This window comes from Lissotriton helveticus, chromosome 1_2 (assembly GCF_964261635.1).
Source record: "Lissotriton helveticus chromosome 1_2, aLisHel1.1, whole genome shotgun sequence".
NCBI classification, from domain to species: Eukaryota; Metazoa; Chordata; class Amphibia; order Caudata; family Salamandridae; genus Lissotriton; species Lissotriton helveticus.
In genome coordinates this window covers 365,711,620-365,734,385 of record NC_136058.1, presented here as the reverse complement: position 1 = coordinate 365,734,385, position 22,766 = coordinate 365,711,620, and the positions used below count along the sequence as shown (strand labels likewise).

General features: G+C 48.3%; 1 protein-coding gene across 2 annotated transcripts in view; it reads right to left on the bottom strand.

Moving 5' to 3' along the window:
- The window catches only part of ELOVL1 (ELOVL fatty acid elongase 1), a 185,697-nt gene that overhangs the window by 56,815 nt on the left and 106,116 nt on the right, over positions 1-22,766 (bottom strand). For both annotated transcript variants that reach the window (XM_078672306.1, XM_078672313.1), the window contains one exon: positions 18,224-18,304. In XM_078672306.1, coding sequence (XP_078528432.1) covers positions 18,224-18,304 — 81 coding nt within the window. The remainder of the gene's footprint in view (positions 1-18,223; positions 18,305-22,766) is intronic.

Genomic DNA, 22,766 nt, shown 5'->3' with positions numbered 1-22,766 from the left:
AGTGAAGGTCCACTCCATGGTCCCACACTACAAGAGCCACCGCTGTAGGAGCCGGACCCCTGAACTTGCCGGTCCCCCGCTGCGATAGAAGTCCAACTGTGAGAGGGACGAGAGGATGAGGCACCAGGATAATTCTGCAGCACGAACAGGACATTCTTACCTGGTGAACTTGAAGTGGTGTAAGTGAACAGAACTGTTGCGTGCATCTGGACAACAGTGTAGGTTTGAGGGAACTGCCCTTGTCCCTAATCCTAATTTCGATACTCGCAGTGTACTGCCTAGCGCGCTGCGCTTGGAGGAGCATCATTGCTTTCAGCGGCGCGTTTTAGCGGCGTATTTTAAAAATACCTGTTTATTTTGTCTTATGTTATTTTTGCTCCCTGCTTTACCCCTGATTTTAAAAGCCCCTGACTTGCACTGTAAAACTGTTTGCTCACCGCTTCTTTGGCAGGCCCTGTCCCTTCGCCTCCATTTTCGGCGGACATCTTGGGGGAACCAGTAGGACGCCTGGCGGCGCCATCTTTGTTGTCGGGCTAGTTGCTCAAAGGACGCTTGACCTGCACTTAAGGCGGTCATGTTGACGCGCAGCGAGGTCGCCGGATTTCCGCCGGAGTTACGCCTGAGTTCAGCCCGTCTGCGCCCGTCAGCGTCCCGGAGGAGGACGGAGTGGTGGGAGGGGCTGGCTCACGGATTAGGTACTCGGCGGCAGAGCTACTTTCTTATAAGAAAGGTAAGGGCGCGTGTTGTGTAGTCTTTCCTGGCCGATACAGAGGCAAAAGACGGTGTCAGGGATGTGGTTGGTTACCAGGCAATCGTTCGGTGGGGGGGCTGCCAGCCCTAAGGCTACCATCAAGCATTTGTGCCTTTTACTTAACACTCGCTCTCTGAGTAAACATGCTCAGGACATCTACGAGCTTTTGTGCGCAGAAAAACTTGTTTGTTTAATGCTTACTGAAACCTGGCTGGGGGAGAGCTCTAATACGGATATCGCGACTGCTATCCCACCTGACTATGTGATCTTTAGGCAGGACAGATTGATTGGGAGGGGTGGCGATTGTGGTTAGGAGCTCTGTCTCCTGTGTGGTCATCCCTATGGATGCCATTTCAGGTTGTGAATCCCTGGCTTTTTCAATAGCCTTATCCCCCCATCAATCCTTTACTGGGTTGCTGGTTTATAGACCACCTGGACAATTGGGGTCCTTTCACGATGAGTTGCAGACACTTGCATCGGCACTCTGCATGAAGGCTGAACATTGTATAGTGCTTGGGGATTTTAACATTCATATGGACGTGGGGGTGGATGGAGACACGATTAAAATCAATGATGTCACCTCCCCCCTGGGCCTTATTCCCTACGTGGCAGTGCCGACTCATTAAGGGCCACATTCTCGATCAGGTGTTTTCCACCATCCCACTGGATATGGCCACTCCTGTCCCGGGTCTTTGGGCGGACCACCTCTTGATTAGGTTTCATATTTTTGGTGCTAATAAATCCTCGTGTCTATCGGCTAGTCATCCTAGGCAATCCTATTGAGCATACCATCGGGTGACCCCGGAAAGTCTGGCGCAGGCCCTCTTGGCTCATCCCTGCCCTCTGTCAGGGGATCTTGAGATGGATCTTGATTTGTTGCAAGGGTGGCTAGTGGAGCGACTGGATGAATTAGCTCCTGAGAGTGCTCCCCGGAAAACTTCTAGACGGACCTCGGCCCCTTGGTTTACGGAGGCTCTGGCTTTGTCACGACGCAACTGTAAGGTGGCAGAACGGCTCTGGCGACAGCAGTATGATGTTGAGGCCAAGGCAACCTATAGGTCGGCCATTAAGGCCTATCATGCTGACATTCTATCTGAGAAGAAGAAGTTCTTCTCTGCGAAAATTGAGACTGCCTCGAGTTCTAGCAGGGAGATCTTCACTATTGTTAAGGAGTTTATGACTCCTAAGGCAATTGCATCGCATCATGAGATGTCTGAGTGATGGGTGATTTCATTAGCTGTTTTTTTTTACCACGAAGATCAAGCACATCCAAGACTCTCTCGCCATTGGATCCGAGTGTTATTACCAGCTCGGGGGGTCAGTCAAATGTGTCAGCTGGATCTGGTCCCACTCTTTCGGAGTTTCCATCTCTTTCTTGCTCTACATCGGAGGATCTTCTGATCAAGCTCAAATCGGGTTCACCTTTAGACCCGTGCCCTGCCAAATTTTTGGCTGGGGTGGCGAGGTGATGAATCCGCTGATTAATCCCATTCTTAATCTATCCTTGATCAGGGGGGTGGTGCCCGCAGTTTGGAAGCAGGCGATGGTTGTTCCATTGCTCAAAAAGCCGGGCCTGGATCCAGAGCTGCATGCTAACTACAGGCCGATCTCCCTCCTGCCCGCTCTGGCAAAGGTGGTGGAGAAACACGTGCACAAGGTGCTCTCCACTTTTCTTGAAACTCATAGTTTACTGCATTCCACCCAGTCGGGCTTTAGGACGAACTTAAGCACCGAGACGGCACTCTTGGAGGTCAATGAGGTTATCAAGGAAGTGCTGGATGCAGGAGGAAGGGCCATGTTGGTAATGCTAGACCTGTCAGCGGCCTTCGACACCGTCCCTCATGAGGGTCTCCTTAGTAGACTCTATGAGATCGGTCTGAGGGGGACGGTGTTGAGCTGGTTTCGATCCTATTTAGCTGATCGCCGGCAGGTGGTCTGGGCTCCGCCGTACTCGGTTGAAGTGCCGCCTTTGGAGGTCGGAGTTCTGCAGGGGTCGGTATTGAGTCCGACTCTTTTTAATATCTTTCTGGCCCCTTTAGCGGCGCTGGCTGAGTCTTTTGGGGCTCAGATCCTGTCATACGCCGATGACACTCAGCTCCTTTTCACTTGTGGAAAGGGGGCTGAGTTTGACGGAGAGGGCATTCGGGGCTGTCTTGGGGCCGTCTTTGAATGGTTTCAGCGAAACAGCCTAAAATGCAACCCAGATAAATCTGAGGTGCTATTCTTCGGGTGTCAGTCTGATCCAAGCTGGCAGGAGTGGTGGCCGGTGAATATGTTTCCTCCCGTGTCATCTTCTCTGATTGCCAAGAACCTGGGGGTCAAGATTGACAACGGCTTGACACTTAAGTCCCAGGTCCTTGGATTGGCTGGCACCTGTTATGGCCTCCTCAAGATGCTGCGCAAGTTCCTTCCTCTCCTCCCGCTGGCGCATAGGAAGGTCACGGTCCAGGCCCTTATCGGTTCGAGATTGAACTATTCCAATGTCCTATATCTGGGTTTGCCTGAATATCTTCTTCAAAGGTTACAGGTAGTCCAGAACTCTGCGGCCCGTGCCGTTTTTGGCTAGCATCGTCGAGCGAGAGCTTCGGACCTTTTGATCTCCTTGCACTGGCTGCCTATTCGGAAGCGGATTGCTTTCAAAGCACTCACGTTGGCACATAAGGCACTCCATGGTGTTGGAGCAGAGTATATCCAGAAACGGCTTGCTCTTTATAAACCGGCTAGAGCTCGGAGATCGGAATCTCTTTTCCTTGCCGTTGTCCCTGCCATTAAAAAAGTAAGGGTAGGGGGGGCGTTCCTTTAAACGTTTGGCGACTCAGCTTTGGAACACTCTTCCTTTGTCACTTCGTAGTACTTCTAATCTGTTGACCTTCCGGAAGGATTTGAAGACGTGGCTTTTTAGCCAGTGATCTACTAGCACTTTCTTCTCTGAGCCTGCCCTTTGCAGTTTGTTGTGGGTAAGAAAGCGCCGGGACACTCTTCGGGGTAGCCGAGCGCTATAAAAGACACCCATAACATAATCAGGGCAGGATGGGTGGTCCATTTTAAAGGTTAGTATTGCTCCAGATGAGAGCCATCAAGCGACCTGTATAAAAGGATAGTGTCTGGTGCAGTGCTACTTTGAGACTGACCCAATATGAGGCGTGCGACTGAAGGAGGAACCAATTACAAAGGAAGGCCAACTTGATGAAAGGGGCCGTCCAGTTTCGACACAGTAAAGCTGAAAATCCTCATCCAATTCCAAGTGCACAACAGCGGAAGAAAGCACAGCAGGTCCCACAGGATCAGACGCATCGATCGAGACGGGAACCTGCCCAGTCAGTTCCACCCAGAAAGTCTGCTTGGAGGCAGGAAACTTTGTGACAGCTAAAGATTACTCCTCACTCTGAAAAAATGCCAACAAGGAGGGTGAAGTGTCTTTAGGACTCGCCTAGCAGAGCGCAAGCTGCCTGTGGGAAGAAAGACCTTTTGTCAGCTTACAATGGGCTTAGACCCCGCCCACCGCTTACCATTTGGTGGCTCAATTGTTACTAATTTATTTGCTTTAAATTTGTCAGCTTGTGTGGAAATTACTTTCTCTTCCTGTTTGTCCCTCCCCTGGAGCATGAACGAATTACTATTAGTCCTCCACTGCCCACTTTTGAATAACTACTTTTTATACGTTTTTGTCACGCACTCCACAAGAGTGCATGGATTTTCCAGCAGTTTCTCTGGTCTGCTCTTTCGTCCTGTGCAGCGCTCACTTTTTGCACTCACTCTCTCGCATGCGTGCTTTTCCCCAGTGCCTACATTGCGTGCTTCTCTACGCATTGCTTTCTCTCCTGTGTGCTCCCCCTGAAGAGCTTCGCATTCTTCTCCCCAGACGATGTGCTTCTTTCCCCATGCTCCACATCACTCATGTGCGCTGCTTCCCTCTGACCCCGTATAGCTTCCCCCACCCACGCCCTCCGTGTTCCTTTCACCTCCCAGGCCTCCATGTTGTGCCTCTGCTCGTGTCGCTTTCTTCCCCACCAGCACTGTTGCTTCCCCACACCTGTGCCCTCCGTGTTCTCAACTCCCACCTCAAAAAACAGTGTTGCAGTATTTAAAAAAAAAAAAAGAATTTACTGATCCAACTTCGATCAAAAACACAAATGAAAAAAAGCACCTGCATTATTTTGTAGGAATGTGGAAAAGTAAATTTTGCCATGTTCTGTGTCCCTACGTGTCCTCCATCTTATGTTATGTGTGCATGATTAATATGCATATGTATTCCCCCTGTTCGATTTAAGATGCAATTATAGTTGTGTCCATCTCTAGTATGCCAGTTTCCAGTTCTCGTGAAAGCTACGAGTATTAGGCCTATGTAAAGTTACGTTGCCACGTTTCTCAGTGTGCACGTTATTTCATTGTAAAGTCCCCGTTTCTAGGCCTCAAAAGGGCCCGGACACCAGATTCAGCTTCTGTCTCCTGAACCCTCGCTGAGGAGCGATACAGCCCCCACCTGTATCCTCGACCCTTCACTTACTTCCTGCCTCGCAGTGCCCGGCTCGGCCTGGCTCTGCCTCTGAGTCTGCCAAGAGTATGTTATGATTCTAGTTATCAGTCCAGCCCTCCTCCTCTGCATTCCTAAGCTACTGAATCGCATCAATAGTTTCCGTCATTGTCTAGCCTTTACGTCTCCATGTAAGAGAAATACTGTATTAATGGTCATATAATATTCTTCATCACGCACTACATGTAGAATAATGCATGCTCCAGTCTTAGAGTCTGTTAGCCTCTCCCCTCCTGACTCTTAGTTTATATCAACATGTCCTCTAAACATTAGATACTAGATAGGGTTTAGGTACACGTCGCCCTGACTCTCCAGACTTCAGTCTCTACTCCTAGCACAGAGTTCATAGCCCCCAGCTTCTCCTAGTAACACGTCATTGTCAGTTTGCACGCACCATTAGGTCAGAGGTCCCGGCTCCTTAGGTAGCCCCCTCCATGTTTCCGCCCCATTTATGACATATTCTGTTACGTTTACATCACATGTCTATGTACACGCCTCTTGTTACACCCACTTTCACTCTTATCTTTCGCGACTGCTATTGACCACACCCACTGCTCCGCCTATTGTATTCGCTGTAATGCAACTGTTTTAGTATATATGCTTGTGTACTGTTATTAAAGTTAGCGCGCTCATCCCATATCCAGCCCCGGCAGCTGCCGGGCCCTGTCATCCTATTCCTGTGCAGGTTGTCCTGTTCCTGTCCTTTATGCTGTATTAAACCTGCAAACTCCTACTACCTCGAATCTTGACTCTTATTTATTGAGCTATCTGTTATTCATTTATCCATTCAAAAATAGAGGTATTTATTTATTTATTTACCACATAATGGCGCCCGAACAGGGACTTGCCCTTTCCCCACGCGCCGGCGAAGCCACGCCGGCCCCCTGACCCTCTGCAGCCGTGACGGAACTCTTCTGCGCACCGGCAGATATTTCTGCTTCAAGTATCCCTCAGGCCCACGGAGGAGACGGAGGTGGCGGTCCAGCATCCAGACGAGGCGGTGGAGGAACGCGGCGAGTCCCGACCAGAGCCCAAGCCGAGAGTCCAAGGTCCGAGGTATCCGGAGGCCCACCCGTAACTGAAGTCCGAAGTTCGTCCGTCCGGCGTCGAAGCAGTCCAGTCCAGTCCGAGGCCTTCCGTTCTTGCTGCCCGGTGAGTACCATTGCTGGGGTAGTATCTAGACAGGGTCAATCTAAATTGACTCTGGTCCGTGGGTTGGTGGTACACAGACCCAAAACGAAGTGTCCACTTTGGTGGATGCGGGTCCTAACGTGTCTCTTTATGAGACCGGTGAGTTTCGTACTGTTTTAGCAGTACATCTAGTTTCTGTTCTAGTCAGTTCTGTTTCTCGGGAAAATTCATGTATTCTGTTTCCAGTATTCCAGGTAGTATTCTGTTCGAACTGTTATTTTAAATGTTTTTCATGTATTGTAATGTCGTGGTATGAATGTGGAGTATTTATCGTGTTCATTGTGTATTGTAATTGCGTATTGTGTCTAGGTTACAGTTCAGTCATGCCCTTATTTTCTAAACTACGTCAGTTAAAAACCAGAAAAGGTCTGCTAGAAGCAGCAGTTCCTGTCCCGCCTAGGGACAGTCCAGGTCATTTTATGTATCAAAAGCATGGCATAAGTGCCATATTATATCTAGATTTATGGGTAGAGTATACCAAACAGTTAGAGGAAAAGTATAGATGGCCTGTATCAGGCACATGGGATGCCGAGTGCATCATGCGAGTAGAAGAAGCATTATGGAAAAAGAAAGCCAGACAGTCACAGAAAGATGCCATCGAGTTATGGCGCAAAGAATCTCATAAGAGAACCGAAAAAGAAATCAGAAAGTCAGAATTAAGTAGAGAATCTTTAGAACGAGCCCAAGAAAGGGAATTAATCGAGATAGGTGAACGAGTCAAAACCGAACAGTCAGACAGACAGAGGCATGCCCTTATTAAGGGTATGTATCCTCTTCTTGCCGAGGGCTTGCCAAAAGCGACCCCGGAGGCATCCAGTAATTTTCCGCCACCATTAGTTCCGACTAAGCTACGTCACAAACCGACCGCAGCTGATATTTTCATCTCGTCCTATTTGGACGACACAGTCCCGGAATATGCAAATCCTGTTCCGCCAGTCCCTGTAAATCAGGCAATTCCTGCTCCCCCAGACACCGGGGCACCTTTTGCAGTACCCGCTACGGTACCCCCGGTCCAGCCTACATTACAATTTCCCACCGCACCGGTACGACGAGTATCAGTCGACGATTCCAGTTTAGGGGCCGCAGGAGGAGGTCCTCCTGGTACCCCGCCACCACACCAACGTAGAACGTTGGCCGAGTTACATGAATGTGCGTTACAACGTACGCCCAAATTTAAGTCCGTTGCAGATATCCGACGAGCTCTTACTGAATGCCGCTATGATCCGGTTGCAGGTGATGATAGTACAGTAATATATTCCATCCGTGTAAGACGGGTGACCGGGTATTTAGACACCCTACCAGATATGAAAGGAGATCTAAACAGAATATATCGTTTCATCCGTACAGGGGATGATCCAGAAAGTATTGGCGAAGCCATGTCTCAAAGGAAAGCTGAGATCCAGCTCATGATATTAAAGTTTCTGATTAATTGTCTAATAAGAGAACAAGACTACCCGACTAAAGATCCGGCCGAAATGAGAATCCTGACAAGGTGGAGTGATAATATAGCCGAGGGTAAGCACAAGACTATCAGTAGTATAGAGAGTATGTACAAGAAAATTCGTAAAGAAATACTAAAGTTACACGAACAACGTAAAGCAGCACAAGTAAGCGAGAAAGAAAATGACTCTACCGAAGAGGTAGACGACGAGAATCCCACTAGAATAGCGTATGTAGGAAAATCTAGATTTCCAGATCGCCATTTATGCCTAGAACACAAGACAGTTTTTCATCATCCAGCACCAGAACAAGGTTCTCTAGAACAAGTATTTCAAGCTACCGATCACATTTTGAAGTCACGAAACGGTTATAGTGAGTTAAGTACTATGCATGAACAAGAACTAGTCCGATCAGCAGTCCGATGGATTACTGATTCTACCACTTTCCCAGACGAAATAGTGGCACAAATGTTTCTGAAATTGCCCCCAGCCGAGCAACGACTGGTGGGTATGTATATGATCCAGCACCTCATTACTCTGTATGAGGGTCAACACTCTGATCCAGGTCCGTTACACGATGTCCTGAACGAGTTACTCCAGTATAGATGAAAAAGTCTAGGTACCGATTTAATTAGCGTCATTCTAGAACAGCGCCACAAATATAGAACGTTTTTGAACCCGCATTTTGTTCATGTCTCACCCCCAGAAAGTAAACCCTTTTACATAGATAGACAGAACCCGTTACGAGAAGTACACCCAGTCAGGACAACAGATGGTGAAATGCAACGAGTGTTTGTTTACACCCCGATTACAAAGATGGAACTCTTAGAGATGAAGAAATTAATTCCTTGTCACGACAAAGATCCAGCAGGGTTCCACCGAGAATTAAAAGACATGCTCCGTATGGGAGAATACACGTATCCAGATATAATTAAAATGTTAAAGGTCCTGTTGCCCGCAGGGGTATACGAGAAACTCAAGGAAAAAGAATGGGAGGTGGGAGAGAAAAAGATCGATTGGGCAGTTCTCGAAGCTGAAGATAAGATACGAGTACCAGGTACCGGTCTAGGAGAGAAATGTAAAGAATTACCAGAACTGTTAATACAAGTTTTGCCTAGATTATTAGCCACTAAAAAGGAAGACTGGGATGCAATCTCAGCCTGTAAACAGAAACAAGACGAAGACACTAGTGATTTTTATTCTAGATTTGAAAAGTGTTTTATTATAAACAGTGGATTGAAAACGAGTAGCGAGTCATACCCTCATCTTTTTGTTACTAAATTAGTCGAGAATTCAAGTCTCCAAGTGAAGAATCGAGTTTTGAAAGTCGAAAGTACCTGGCAAGCTAATACTCTGTCCCAGATGTTACAGATGCTCCAGTACCACCAGAATAGAATCAGAGAAGAGCAAGATCATGAAAGAAAACGTATGAAAGACACGAAAATGAAAGTACTAGTTGCACAATCTGTTCCTCAAGACAGTCAGAAGAGGGGTCCGAATCAAGCAAGTCATCCTGCAGTTCCCGTTAAAGGGACATGCAATTATTGTAAACAGCCAGGTCATTATATAAACGAGTGTGCAGTTCTGAAACACAATATAGCTACTGATAAGACTAAAGAAAGACCACGTCCGCCTAGACAAGAACAAGTTTCACAGACTTCTCAGCCACAGAATGCACAACAGACAGTTCCAGCACCGCAGCCTATCGCTGCAACACAGCATGTTACACAGCAGATGTACCAGTATGCACAGTCCGAGTATCCAGAGTATCAGCCATATTCATGAAACAGCCTAGAGAGGGAGGTAGGCTTGCCTCATCGAGATACCTGTAGATCAAGAGGGTCCCTATGTTCATAGTCAAGTATTAGGGAAAGACAGAAAGTTTCTGATTGATACAGGGGCAAGTAGGACCACCATCAGCCACGCCGAAGTTCCAGGGGCTCCGCTCTCAGGCTCTAGAAATGTTTCCCTTGGATTTTCAGGAAAGCCTATTGTAAACGAGATATCTAAGCCAGTTACTCTAGAAGTAGGTCCATTGTCCCGCACTACTGATCTGTTACTTACGAAGTCATGTCCAGAAAATCTGTTAGGTATTAAAACACTGAAAGAATTAGGTGCAGTTATTTGCTGTTCCCCCGAGGGAATACGACTGTTTCTACGTGACTTCAAGGGTCACTATGTGTTACGAGATTTTGATCCGAGATTGTCTAATGTCCCGCAGCATCTATGGGCCCAAGGTCCAACTGATGTAGGTTATATGCAAATCACACCCCATCGTGTGACTCTCAAGCCAGGTGTAGTGTTACCACGAATCAGACAGTACAGATTGCCACCTGAGGCTGTAACAGCCTTATCCAAAATTATTGACGAGCTCATGGCTCAAGGAGTAGTTGTAGAAACTGACTCCAATGTATGTAATTCTCCGATCATTCCAGTCATGAAACGTACTGATCCAAATGCACCCCCAGTATATCGATTAGTGATTGACCTTCGAGAACTTAATAAATGTATTATTCCCCAGTACCCAGTTGTCCCAGATATCTCTTCCCTATTGACAGCCATTGATTCCGAAGCCTCATTTTTCACAGTCATAGACCTCAAGAACGCGTTTTTCAGTGTCCCCATTCATCCAGACAGCCAGTTTCTTTTCGGATTTTGTTTAAATGGAAGGAGCTATATGTTCACACGAGCTCCTCAAGGTTTCACAGAAAGTCCTAGTATTTACAGTCAAGCACTTAAGAGACAACTAGACAACATTCACATGCCAACTGACACTGCCCTGCTCCAGTATGTCGATGATCTACTAATCACAGCCCGTTCTGAACGTGCTTGCGAGCGAGCATCCCTTACAGTCTTGTATTTCCTTGCCGAGATGGGGCACAAGGTGTCCCCTTCGAAGCTTCAATTCTGTGTCCAGCAAGTGGTCTACTTAGGCCACTTGCTGTCCAAGAGGGGTAGGCAGTTGACACCTGGCCGTATCCAGTTAATAGCGAGTCTTCCTCAGCCCAAGACCCAGAAGGAGGTACGTGCTTTTATCGGCCTTACTTCTTACTGCAGACAATGGATTCCTCAGTATGCATTCCTAGCCAAGCCACTGATACAGTTAACGACACAGGAGGCAGCCGTATCGACTGTCCTCCCTTGGACATCTGAACATACACTTAGTTTCAATGAGTTAAAGAAAGCTTTATGCCAAGCTCCTGTTCTAGCTACACCGAACTACAGTAAGCCTTTTACACTTTGTCACTGAACGTGAAGGTACAGCATTATCTGTTCTCACACAAGATCAAGCAGGACAATACAAGCCATGTGCTTATTTTTCGAGCACACTAGATCCTGTAGCCCAGGCTCTGCCTGCGTGCCTCAAGTCAGTTGCAGCCACAGCACTAGCTATCAGACAAAGTGATTCCATAGTGTTAGGACACTCCTTGACAGTACAAGTTCCACACTCTGTGGAAGTTCTTTTGAACCGAACACAGACTCAGCACTTGACAATTGCACGTTTAACAGGTTATGAATTGACACTGTTCCAGCCACACATAGAAATCAGACGCTGCAACGTTCTAAATCCTGCAACACTGTTACCATCAGTTAATTCAAATCCTGCCACACACGACTGTGTGGAAGTAGTCAACATTATGACTAAGCCAAGACAAGATCTGACAGATATTCCATTACCAGATCCCGACCTGACACTTTATGTGGATGGTTCATGTATGAGAACAAGTACAGGAGAACTAGTAGCCGCGTATGCAGTGACTACAGACACTGAAGTTATAGAAACACACCGTATTGACACCCTGTCTGCTCAAGCAGCAGAGCTAGTTGCTCTGACTCAAGCCTGCATATACGCTAAGAACCTGAAAGTTAATGTTTACACAGATTCACGTTACGCATTTGGAGTCGTACACGACTTTGGAGTGCTCTGGCAGGAGAGAGGTTTCATGACTTCTCATGGAACCAAGATTCAGCATGGTCTCCTTATTCAGGCTCTGTTAGATGCCATACATTTACCGACATCTATTGCTATCATGAAGTGCAAAGCACATACGAAAGTTACTGACACTATTTCTCAAGGTAATGATCTAGCAGATCGCACAGCCAAGCTTACAGCACAGACTCCAGACATTTCAGTTAACCCGACACAGACACATACTCCAGATCAGACTACATGTATGACAGTTAAGGACCCCACTCAAGATGTCATAGATATTCAGTTACATGCTACTCCCGATGAAATCAAGAAATGGTCCGAACAAGGAGGGGTCCAGACAGATCAGGGATGGGTAACGAAGGGTAAAGCCACATGGTTTCTCCCCGACTCTATGGTTCAAGTCATTATCAATACCGCACATAGTCCAGCACATTTAGGAGAAAAAGCTATGTTAGACAGTATCCAGAACATTTGGTTCAACAAGCATTTACGGGCTGCAGCCAAACAGAAAGTCCGTACCTGTATGATATGTTGTCAGTTTAATCCAGGTAAAAGTGTCCATGTGGAACAAGGTGGATTCCAGCCCCCTGACCACCCTTTTGAAGTCCTCCAGATGGATTATATTCAGATGGAGCGATGTCGAGGTTTCAAGTATGTCCTTGTAGTTGTATGCGCTTTGTCCAGGTGGACAGAAGCATATCCAGTCCCAGATTACACAGCCGCGACCACTGCCAAGCAGTTGGTTCGTGAATTCTTCCCCCGTTATGGACTCCCTAGAGTCGTATATTCTGATAACGGCCAGCCATTCTCATCCGAGCTTATGAAACACATTTCCCTGTTGTTAGGGTACCAGTGGAAGTTCCATTGTGTACGCCATCCTGAAGCAGCTGGTCTAGTAGAGAGACATAATCAGACCCTGAAAATCCGTATTGCCAAGATTTGTAAAGAGAAAGGTGTGGACTGGCTAGTGGCTCTGCCAGTCGCTTTATTTTATATGCGCATGGTCGCACATTCCAGATCAGGTCTGTCCCCGTATGAGGTCGTATTCGGCCGCCCCCCTAACATGTGGGGTACACCTAGACCTCGAAGTATTACAGATGTTTCAAGTAATATGCTGACAGATTACCTAGCTTCCTTGATGTCTGCCCTACACTCTTGTCGTTCACAGGTTGCTGCCGCATTTCCAGACAATACCGAGGTGGCACCGCATGACATCGTTCCCGGATGCATGGTTCTTGTCCGGAATTTTGATCGTTCAAGTCCGCTGGAGCCTCGCTGGAAGGAACCCCGACAGGTCCTCCTGGCCACCCGTACTGCCGTCAAGCTGGAAGGCAGGAAGGGCTGGGTCCACCTGTCACATGTGAAAAGATTTTTTGGACTAAAGCCTGTTTCAAAGAACATTTCCGAGGATCTTAAAGACTGCCAAAGTACTATTCTTAAGGACTGTCCCGCAAAAGACAATGATACTGAACCCTCCCTGTTAGAGAAAACTCCGCAACAGGAGTATAAGCTCAAATTAAGGTCTAGTAAAATAAGTCAGCCAGTTTGATTGTCTAAGTCCTCCCCTAGGTGAAACGGTTAGACCGGTTTCTGACATGTATAAAATAGACCCCCATAGTGAGAGAGTTAGTCAAAACTCAATCCGATGTATCGTTTTTCTAAGTTTCATATTGTTTTTCAGCCTTATGATTACCTGCACATGTTATGCATTTTATTTGTATTTTCCAGTTTCTCATGTAAATAAGTCTGCTAATGCTACAGTAGAACACACGTTTAGTGATCTGCCTCCTCATGAACTCTCATATCGTCTCGCTATGCGAAATAATTCTTTTATCCGCATGTTACATTATTCACACCAGACCAGCAATGCCACTAATTGTTGGGTGTGTGGTCGACTCCCCCCTTTCCAGACACCGAAGGGAGTTCTGCCACTCTTTCCTTATCCATTTTCACATAATGGTTCGTGTGGAGCATGGTCCACGTTAACGTCATCCTCAACAGATATGTCTTTTCTTAACAGTACATGTTTTCCAGACAAGCAAGGTCTTCCCCACAGAACAGGGTTAGATCTAGAAAATGAAGTTTATAATTTAGGTAATTATTCTTCGAATTTCATGGTCCTGAATGTTCAGTCTGATTCTACTCCAGACCTACCTACTATATCAGTATTACCAGTTAAAGGCGAATTATGTGTCCGAAATAATGGTTCCATACATGTAGGCCATAGTGATTGTACTACTATTGTCAAGTATAGTGACAGTAGGAAATCTATTTTCAAAGCTTCGTCATTCTTATTTTGTTTGTGGTCAGACCGCATATGTTAGTTTGCCCCTCGATTGGGAGGGAACCTGTTACATTGCCTTCCTACTGCCACCAGTTTTTCTAGCCCCACCTGACTACCATAGGAATTCCCACCTAGTACATACTAGACACAAGAGAGACCTCCCGATTGTCGATTATACTGAAACTGCTCTAGAGCAATACATAGATATCAATAAAGGTGTCTTCCCCTATTTAGGTACTGTCGTGAATAGTAAACTGATACGTAGATTAACCAGAACACTTGAAGCAGTAGTGATTGAGACTACTTCTGCTCTAGGTAACTTAACCGAAGAGCAATCCTTTATGAGAATTGTCGTGCTCCAGAATCGTCTCGTCCTTGACGTCATACTGGCCGATAGGGGCGGGGCATGTAGAGTCATCGGATCTAGTTGCTGCATTTTCATTCCTAATAACGCGCCGTCTGTTTATTCAGCCATAACCAGACTCCATAAAATTGCCCATATGTTACACCAAGATCCAGGCACCTGGACATGGTCCGGTTGGTTCTGGAATATAATTTCCGCCTGGGGATGGAAAGTATTGTCATTTCTGGGTATTGCAGTAGCGATCATATTCAGTTGCTGCCTCTGTATACAATGTGGCCCTGCGATTTGCGGCATTTGTGCTACCTCTTGTATTCCTAGTCCCAAGTCCCGTTCTAAATCCCGTTCCAAGAAAATCCGAGACGAGCAAATGATACTGTATGAAATGATAGATGGTATCATGAATATTGATGTTTTCCTGATGGAAACGTAGTGACAAGGAGGGAATGTGGAAAAGTAAATTTTGCCATGTTCTGTGTCCCTACGTGTCCTCCATCTTATGTTATGTGTGCATGATTAATATGCATATGTATTCCCCCTGTTCGATTTAAGATGCAATTATAGTTGTGTCCATCTCTAGTATGCCAGTTTCCAGTTCTCGTGAAAGCTACGAGTATTAGGCCTATGTAAAGTTACGTTGCCACGTTTCTCAGTGTGCACGTTATTTCATTGTAAAGTCCCCGTTTCTAGGCCTCAAAAGGGCCCGGACACCAGATTCAGCTTCTGTCTCCTGAACCCTCGCTGAGGAGCGATACAGCCCCCACCTGTATCCTCGACCCTTCACTTACTTCCTGCCTCGCAGTGCCCGGCTCGGCCTGGCTCTGCCTCTGAGTCTGCCAAGAGTATGTTATGATTCTAGTTATCAGTCCAGCCCTCCTTCTCTGCATTCCTAAGCTACTGAATCGCATCAATAGTTTCCGTCATTGTCTAGCCTTTACGTCTCCATGTAAGAGAAATACTGTATTAATGGTCATATAATATTCTTCATCACGCACTACATGTAGAATAATGCATGCTCCAGTCTTAGAGTCTGTTAGCCTCTCCCCTCCTGACTCTTAGTTTATATCAACATGTCCTCTAAACATTAGATACTAGATAGGGTTTAGGTACACGTCGCCCTGACTCTCCAGACTTCAGTCTCTACTCCTAGCACAGAGTTCATAGCCCCCAGCTTCTCCTAGTAACACGTCATTGTCAGTTTGCACGCACCATTAGGTCAGAGGTCCCGGCTCCTTAGGTAGCCCCCTCCATGTTTCCGCCCCATTTATGACATATTCTGTTACGTTTACATCACATGTCTATGTACACGCCTCTTGTTACACCCACTTTCACTCTTATCTTTCGCGACTGCTATTGACCACACCCACTGCTCCGCCTATTGTATTTGCTGTAATGCAACTGTTTTAGTATATATGCTTGTGTACTGTTATTAAAGTTAGCGCGCTCATCCCATATCCAGCCCCGGCAAACTCCTACTACCTCGAATCTTGACTCTTATTTATTGAGCTATCTGTTATTCATTTATCCATTCAAAAATAGAGGTATTATTTATTTATTTACCACAGGAACGCGCCTACAAAATGTTGGTTGACAAATTCTTTTTTTGTTTACTCTTTAACCATGCTGTGCAGCATCGCTAAAACTCATTGTCAGAGCCAATAGGTCCCAAAGGCGCAATCTATTGACTCTGCCAAAGCGTGTTTTCAACAGACTTTTGCATGAGGCACTAGTGCTACGAAAACTAGAAATCCCCAGAATTAGAAATGCAACAGACGTGTAAGACCCATTGCCCTGTTACAGTATGACAGTTTAACCAGACAACTGACGCAGGAGCCCCATGCAGCGCCAACGGCGAGACATATGTAAAGCGCAGAGTGCCAGAGGCGCTTGTATGGAACACAACTCAGGCAGCGCTTGCATGGCACAAGATGCAGGCAACATTTTGATGGAGCGACACAAATTCAGTGCGCTGAAGTCACAATGAACAGCACTGATCTGACTCAGACAAACAGTACCCTGACAGACACTAGCAGCGCTCTGACTGCAAGACACTAGCAGGTCTCAGAGGGTGAAAAACATGCAGTGCTCTGATGGCGCGCGACACATGCAGCGTGCGCACGACACATGCAGCGTGCGCACACCACACATGCAGCGTGCGCACACCACACATGCAGCGTGCGCACACCACACATGCAGCGTGCGCACACCACACATGCAGCGTGCGCACACCACACATGCAGCGTGCGCACACCACACATGCAGCGTGCGCACACCACACATGCAGCGTGCGCACACCACACATGCAGCGTGCGCACACCACACATGCAGCGTGCGCACACCACACATGCAGCGTGCGCACACCACACATGCAGCGTGCACACCACACATGCAGCGTGCACACCACACATGCAGCGTGCACACCACACATGCAGCGTGCGCACACCACACATGCAGCGTGCGCACACCACACATGCAGCGTGCGCACACCACACATGCAGCGTGCGCACACCACACATGCAGCGTGCACACCACACATGCAGCGTGCGCACACCACACATGCAGCGTGCACACCACACATGCAGCGTGCACACCACACATGCAGCGTGCACACCACACATGCAGCGTGCACACCACACATGCAGCGTGCACACCACACATGCAGCGGTTTAGTGAGAGACTCATGCACAGCTCTGATGCAGAGAGAAACATGCAGGGCTCTGACAGCAAGAGACTCAGGTAGGCCTCTGAAGGCGCAAGACATGCAGCGCTGTGATGGAGAGACGTGCAGTGTTCAGACACGGTTGACATGCAGCGCTCCGATTTCACCAGACATACTGGATTCAGATGTCACAAGACCTATGCAGCAGCCTGGCTGTGAAATAAACATGCAGTGCTTCGATTTTGCAAGATACATTTGTCCGGCACTACCATCTCTACAGAGAGGACCTCTTCGGCCAACACTGAAAAGAGAACAAATAAGCACTTACAGATCCGCCGTAATGAAATGCTCAGGAGGCTCGACAGTACAACTGGCATGCAATGTAATAACGTTTCTGAGCTTAGCGGCAAATGAACTAGAAAAGAGCGACCGACAACTCGAACCGGTTGGGCCCGCACGGTGATGAAGCGCAATGGAACACTCCGCAGTCCACTTGCTTACAGTACCATGCACTTTACCGCGGAGAAATAACAAGAAATCATCAGTGGCATCGGCGCCTTACCTTAGATCACCAAGTTGAACTTAGAAGACTTCATCAAGGAAATATAAACACCAAGACCATGTCTTTTAGAACCATATATTCTTTAACAAAATGAACACCGTCAACTAGATTTGGTAATAGCCCTAGGGCCATTCTGAGCGATCACGGACCTAGCCTGCCCGCCATAGCTTAAGCAGAACCCCTCAAGAAGCACTCTTTTATAGCAAGGCTGGCTACCAACAAGACTGCAGGAATCAATTGTATATTGTTTTAACTCGTTTTTATTATACATTTTAATGAGAGTCAAACCAGCCAACAATTTGGTATATTTGCTTGTGAATTTTATGTGCATTTGCGGTCGAGCCGCTCTTTTATGATTTAAACTAAATCAAATAAAAGTAATTTAATTCATTAAAAAAAATTACGCAAGATACTTGCAACACTCCCATGCAGAGCTCTGACTGGGAGAGACGGACGTACAACAAACACTGCAGCACTCGCTCGCTCGCTCCTTCTGGTGCACACTTACCCGCAGAGCCATGGGGGAGTCGGACGTGTCCACGGGGTCGCACTTCCAGGTGTAGCCGGTGAGCCACCCCGACATCAGAAACTGGGGAGAAAAACCCAGAGTGAGAGAAGGAACAAATTAAGCAATGAACAGCGAAAGCCCTGTGTGATCAGGTGGGTTGGGGTCTGTGGATACGAGGGGGTGGGGTTAGGGGCAGAGACCCCCTGCGGCACTAGCTGGGCACACTGGAGAGGAGAGCCTTGAGTGGTGATGCATAGGTCTGCCCTCTGCCCTGGCTGGGAGTTAACGAGAGGGCGGAGCTTTCTGGATGGAAAAGGGTCCAGTGCAGCACAGGACCCCCCCCCACCCCCCCAACTCTGGGGTAGGCGAGTCCTGGATATTGTATTGTATTGCAATTGAATTTATATAGCACTTACTACCCCTGATGAGGCGTCAAATCGCTTTTTCGGCGAGAAGCACGCTACTCCGAGACCCATAGAGGATTAGTGTTGAATTAGTATAGTGAAACATGCAAGTACATTTTAAGTGGAGAATAGGTTAGGCAGTGATTTGGAGTGATAGCATAATATGCAGAAGCCCCCCCTTGCGGCACATTAAGCCTCTCAGAGACGGGGTGAATTCGTCATCATGGCACCAGAGACGTTGGCGCGCCTCCCTCGCTTTCTTTAAATGCCACTTTTTCAGTTTCAGTGATTTACTTTTAACAATGCGCTCCATGCCTCGGGGACACGCACGAGGGCTGTCAGGCGGACACCGGCTCACTCTGTCTCCACTCGGCCTCAAACAGCTGTGATCTGAGGCAGGTCCGTCCCAGAGAGCAGCGGACAGACCGGAGGAACCGGTCCACCCTTCCTCGGGTGAGGCGCGGCCCCGGGGCAGGGAGAGGGGCGCGCAGACACAGCCAGGGGTTCACCAAGGCTGGCCCAGCAAGGCATCATGGGACTCGGGGGGTGCAACCCCCCCTAAGAAGAACTGGTACAGCAGCTTTATTGGTCCCTGTGAGAACTCTAGCAGGGCCAACCCTAGACCTACCCAGGGGTCAGAGGGTTCACGCACAAGACTGTAAATCTACCCAGGGGTTCACGCACCAGACTGTAAACCTAACGTCAGGGGGTTCACGCACCAGACGGTAAACCTACCCAGGGGGTTCACGCACCAGACTGTAAACCTACCCAGGGGGTTCACGCACCAGACTGTAAACCTAACGTCAGGGGGTTCACGCACCAGACTGTAAACCTACCCAGGGGGTTCACGCACCAGACTGTAAACCTAACGTCAGGGGGTTCACGCACCAGACTGTAAACCTAACCTGGGGTCAGAGGATTCACGCACCAGACTGTAAACCTACCCAGGGGGTTCACGCACCAGACTGTAAACCTAACCTGGGGTCAGGGGGTTCACGCACCAGACTGTAAACCTACCCAGGGGGTTCACGCACCAGACTGTAAACCTAACATGGGGTCAGGGGGTTCACGCACCAGACTGTAAACCTACCCAGGGGGTTCACGCACCAGACTGTAAACCTAACCTGGGGTCAGAGGATTCACGCACCAGACTGTAAACCTAACCTGGGGTCAGAGGATTCACGCACCAGACTGTAAACCTAACCTGGGGTCAGGGGGTTCACGCACCAGACTGTAAACCTAACCTGGGGTCAGAGGATTCACGCACCAGACTGTAAACCTAACCTGGGGTCAGGGGGTTCACGCACCAGACTGTAAACCTAACCTGGGGTCAGGGGGTTCACGCACCAGACTGTAAACCTAACAGAGGGTCAGGGGGTTCACGCACCAGACTGTAAACCTAACAGAGGGTCAGGAGGTTCACGCACCAGACGGTAAACCTAACCTAGGGTCAGGGGGTTCACGCACCAGACGGTAAACCTAACCTAGGGTCAGGGGGTTCACGCACCAGACGGTAAACCTAACCTAGGGTCAGGGGGTTCACGCACCAGACTGTAAACCTACCCAGGGGGTTCACGCACCAGACTCTAAACCTACCCAGGGGGTTCACGCACCAGACTGTAAACCTACCCAGGGGGTTCACGCACCAGACTGTAAACCTACCCAGGGGGTTCACGCACCAGACTGTAAACCTTCCCAGGGGGTTCACACACCAGACTGTAAACCTACCCAGGGGGTTCACGCACCAGACGGTAAACCTACCCAGGGGGTTCACGCACCAGACGGTAAACCTACCCAGGGGTCAAAGGGTTCACGCACCAGACTGTAAACCTAACCTGGGGTCAAAGGGTTCACGCACCAGACTGTAAACCTAACCTGAGGTCAGGGGGTTCACGCACCAGACTGTAGACCTAACCTGGGGTCAGGGGGTTCACGCACCAGACTGTAGACCTAACCTGGGGTCAGGGGGTTCACGCACCAGACTGTAAACCTAACCTGGGGTCAGGGGGTTCAAGCACAAGACTGTAAGCCTAACCTGGGGTCAGGGGGTTCAAGTGCCAGACTGTAAACCTAACCTGGGGTCATGGGGTTCACGCACCAGACTGTAAACCTAACCTGGGGTCAGGGGGTTCACGCACCGGACTGTAAACCTAACCTGGGGTCAGGGGGCGCACTCACCAGAATGTAAATCTAACCTGGGGTCAGGGGGTTCACGCACTAGGGGTCAGGGGCAAGCACCAGACGGTAAACCTAACCTGGGGTCATAGGGTTCACGCACAAGACTGTAAACCTAACCTAGGGTCAGGAGGTTCACGCACCAGACTGTAAACCTAACCTGGGGTCAGGGGGTTCACGCACCAGACTGAATATGCTACTTACCAGTATGCATCTGTTCTTGGCATGTAGGGCTGCTAACATTCATATCTAGTGCATAGATCGCCGCCTAGTGTTGGGTCCGGATGATTGCACATTGTTGTCCTGGAAGAGTCTTCGAAGTATCACGAGATAGGTGGCTCCTCCCCTGGACTACAGTGCGCATGGGCATCGGCTCCATCCCCAGATTGTTTTTAGCCATTGTGGCAGAGATGGAGTGAAACAGTGTACAGGATGTCCATGCTAATGATGAATGCAAGAGAGTGTCTGCAGCCGCTACGGGCACCGGGGAGGAGGGCGGGCGATATGAATGTTAGCAGCCCTACATGCCAAGAACAGATGCATACTGGTAAGTAGCATATTCAGTTCGAGGCATGTGGGCTGCTAAATTCATATCTAGTGCATAGAATACACAGCAGTCCCTCCATTAAGGGCGGTTGCCCGTGCCAGCTGCAGAAGCTTGAAAAAGTGTCTTAACAGCCTGTCCCACAGCTGCTTGCTGTTTGGAATGCACATCTACGCAGTAATGCTTGGTAAATGTGTGTGGTGTAGACCATGTGGCTGCATTGCAAATGTCCTCTAAAGGAATGTTCCCCAGGAAAGCCATGGACGCCCCCAACTTGCGTGTGGAGTGCGCCCTTGGGGGTATTGTTAAATTGCGCTTAGCCTTTTGATAACAGATTTGAATGCATTTAACAATCCATCTGGCTATTCCTGCTTTGGAAATGGGGTTGCCTTTGTGTTGTGCGGAGAAGGCAACAAAAAGTTGTTGTGTCTTCCTAAAGGGTTGTGTTCTGTCAATGTAGTACATTAGCGCCCTCCTAACGTCTAATGTATGAAGCATTCTTTCTGCTACCGTTTGTGGGTTTTGGAAAAATGCAGGCAGGTCAATAGTTTGGTTGATATGAAACTGTGACACCACCTTTGGAAGGAATTTGGGGTTAGTGCGGAGCACCACCCTGTTAGAATGTATTTGGATGAATGGCTCTTGGATAGTGAGCGCTTGCAGCTCACTAACACGTCTGAGCGACGTGATAGCAACGAGAAAAGCCACTTTCCACGTTAGAAACTGAAGTTCGCATGAGTGCAGTGGCTCGAAAGGTGGGCCCATCAGCCTAGTGAGGACCACATTGAGGTTCCACACAGGAGCTGGTTGAGTTCTAGGAGGAATGACTCGTTTCAGCCCCTCTAGGAAGGCTTTAATGGCAGGCACCCTGAAAACAGAGAGGTGCTGTCTATTCTGGAGATAAGCCGCTATGGCGGATAAATGTATCCGAATGGAAGCGTACGCTAGATTGCATTTGTAAAGATGTAACAAATAGCAGATGATGTTAGGAATGGATGCATCTAGCGGGTTGATATTGTTGTCAGTACAGTAAATGGCAAACCGCTTCCACTTTGCTGCATAGCAAGCTCTGGTAGTGGGCTTCCTTGCCTCTCTGATTATGTCCATGCATTCAGGAGGCAGGTTGAGGTAGCCAAACTCTAGGACCTCAGGAGCCAGATCGCCAGATTGAGTTGTTGCGGATCTGGATGCTGAATGTCGCCATGGTTCTGCGTCAAGAGGCTGGGTGTGAGATGCAGCCTTTGATGCGGTACCACGGAAAGTTCTAGAAACGTGGTGTACCATGGTTGGCGTGCCCATGTTGGAGCAACCAGGATGAGAGGCATCGAGTGTTGCTTTAGTTTTCTTGCCACTAGCGGAATGAGAGGCGCTGGGGGAAAAGCGTACTCAAATTTGCCTGACCAGTTCATCCATATCGCAT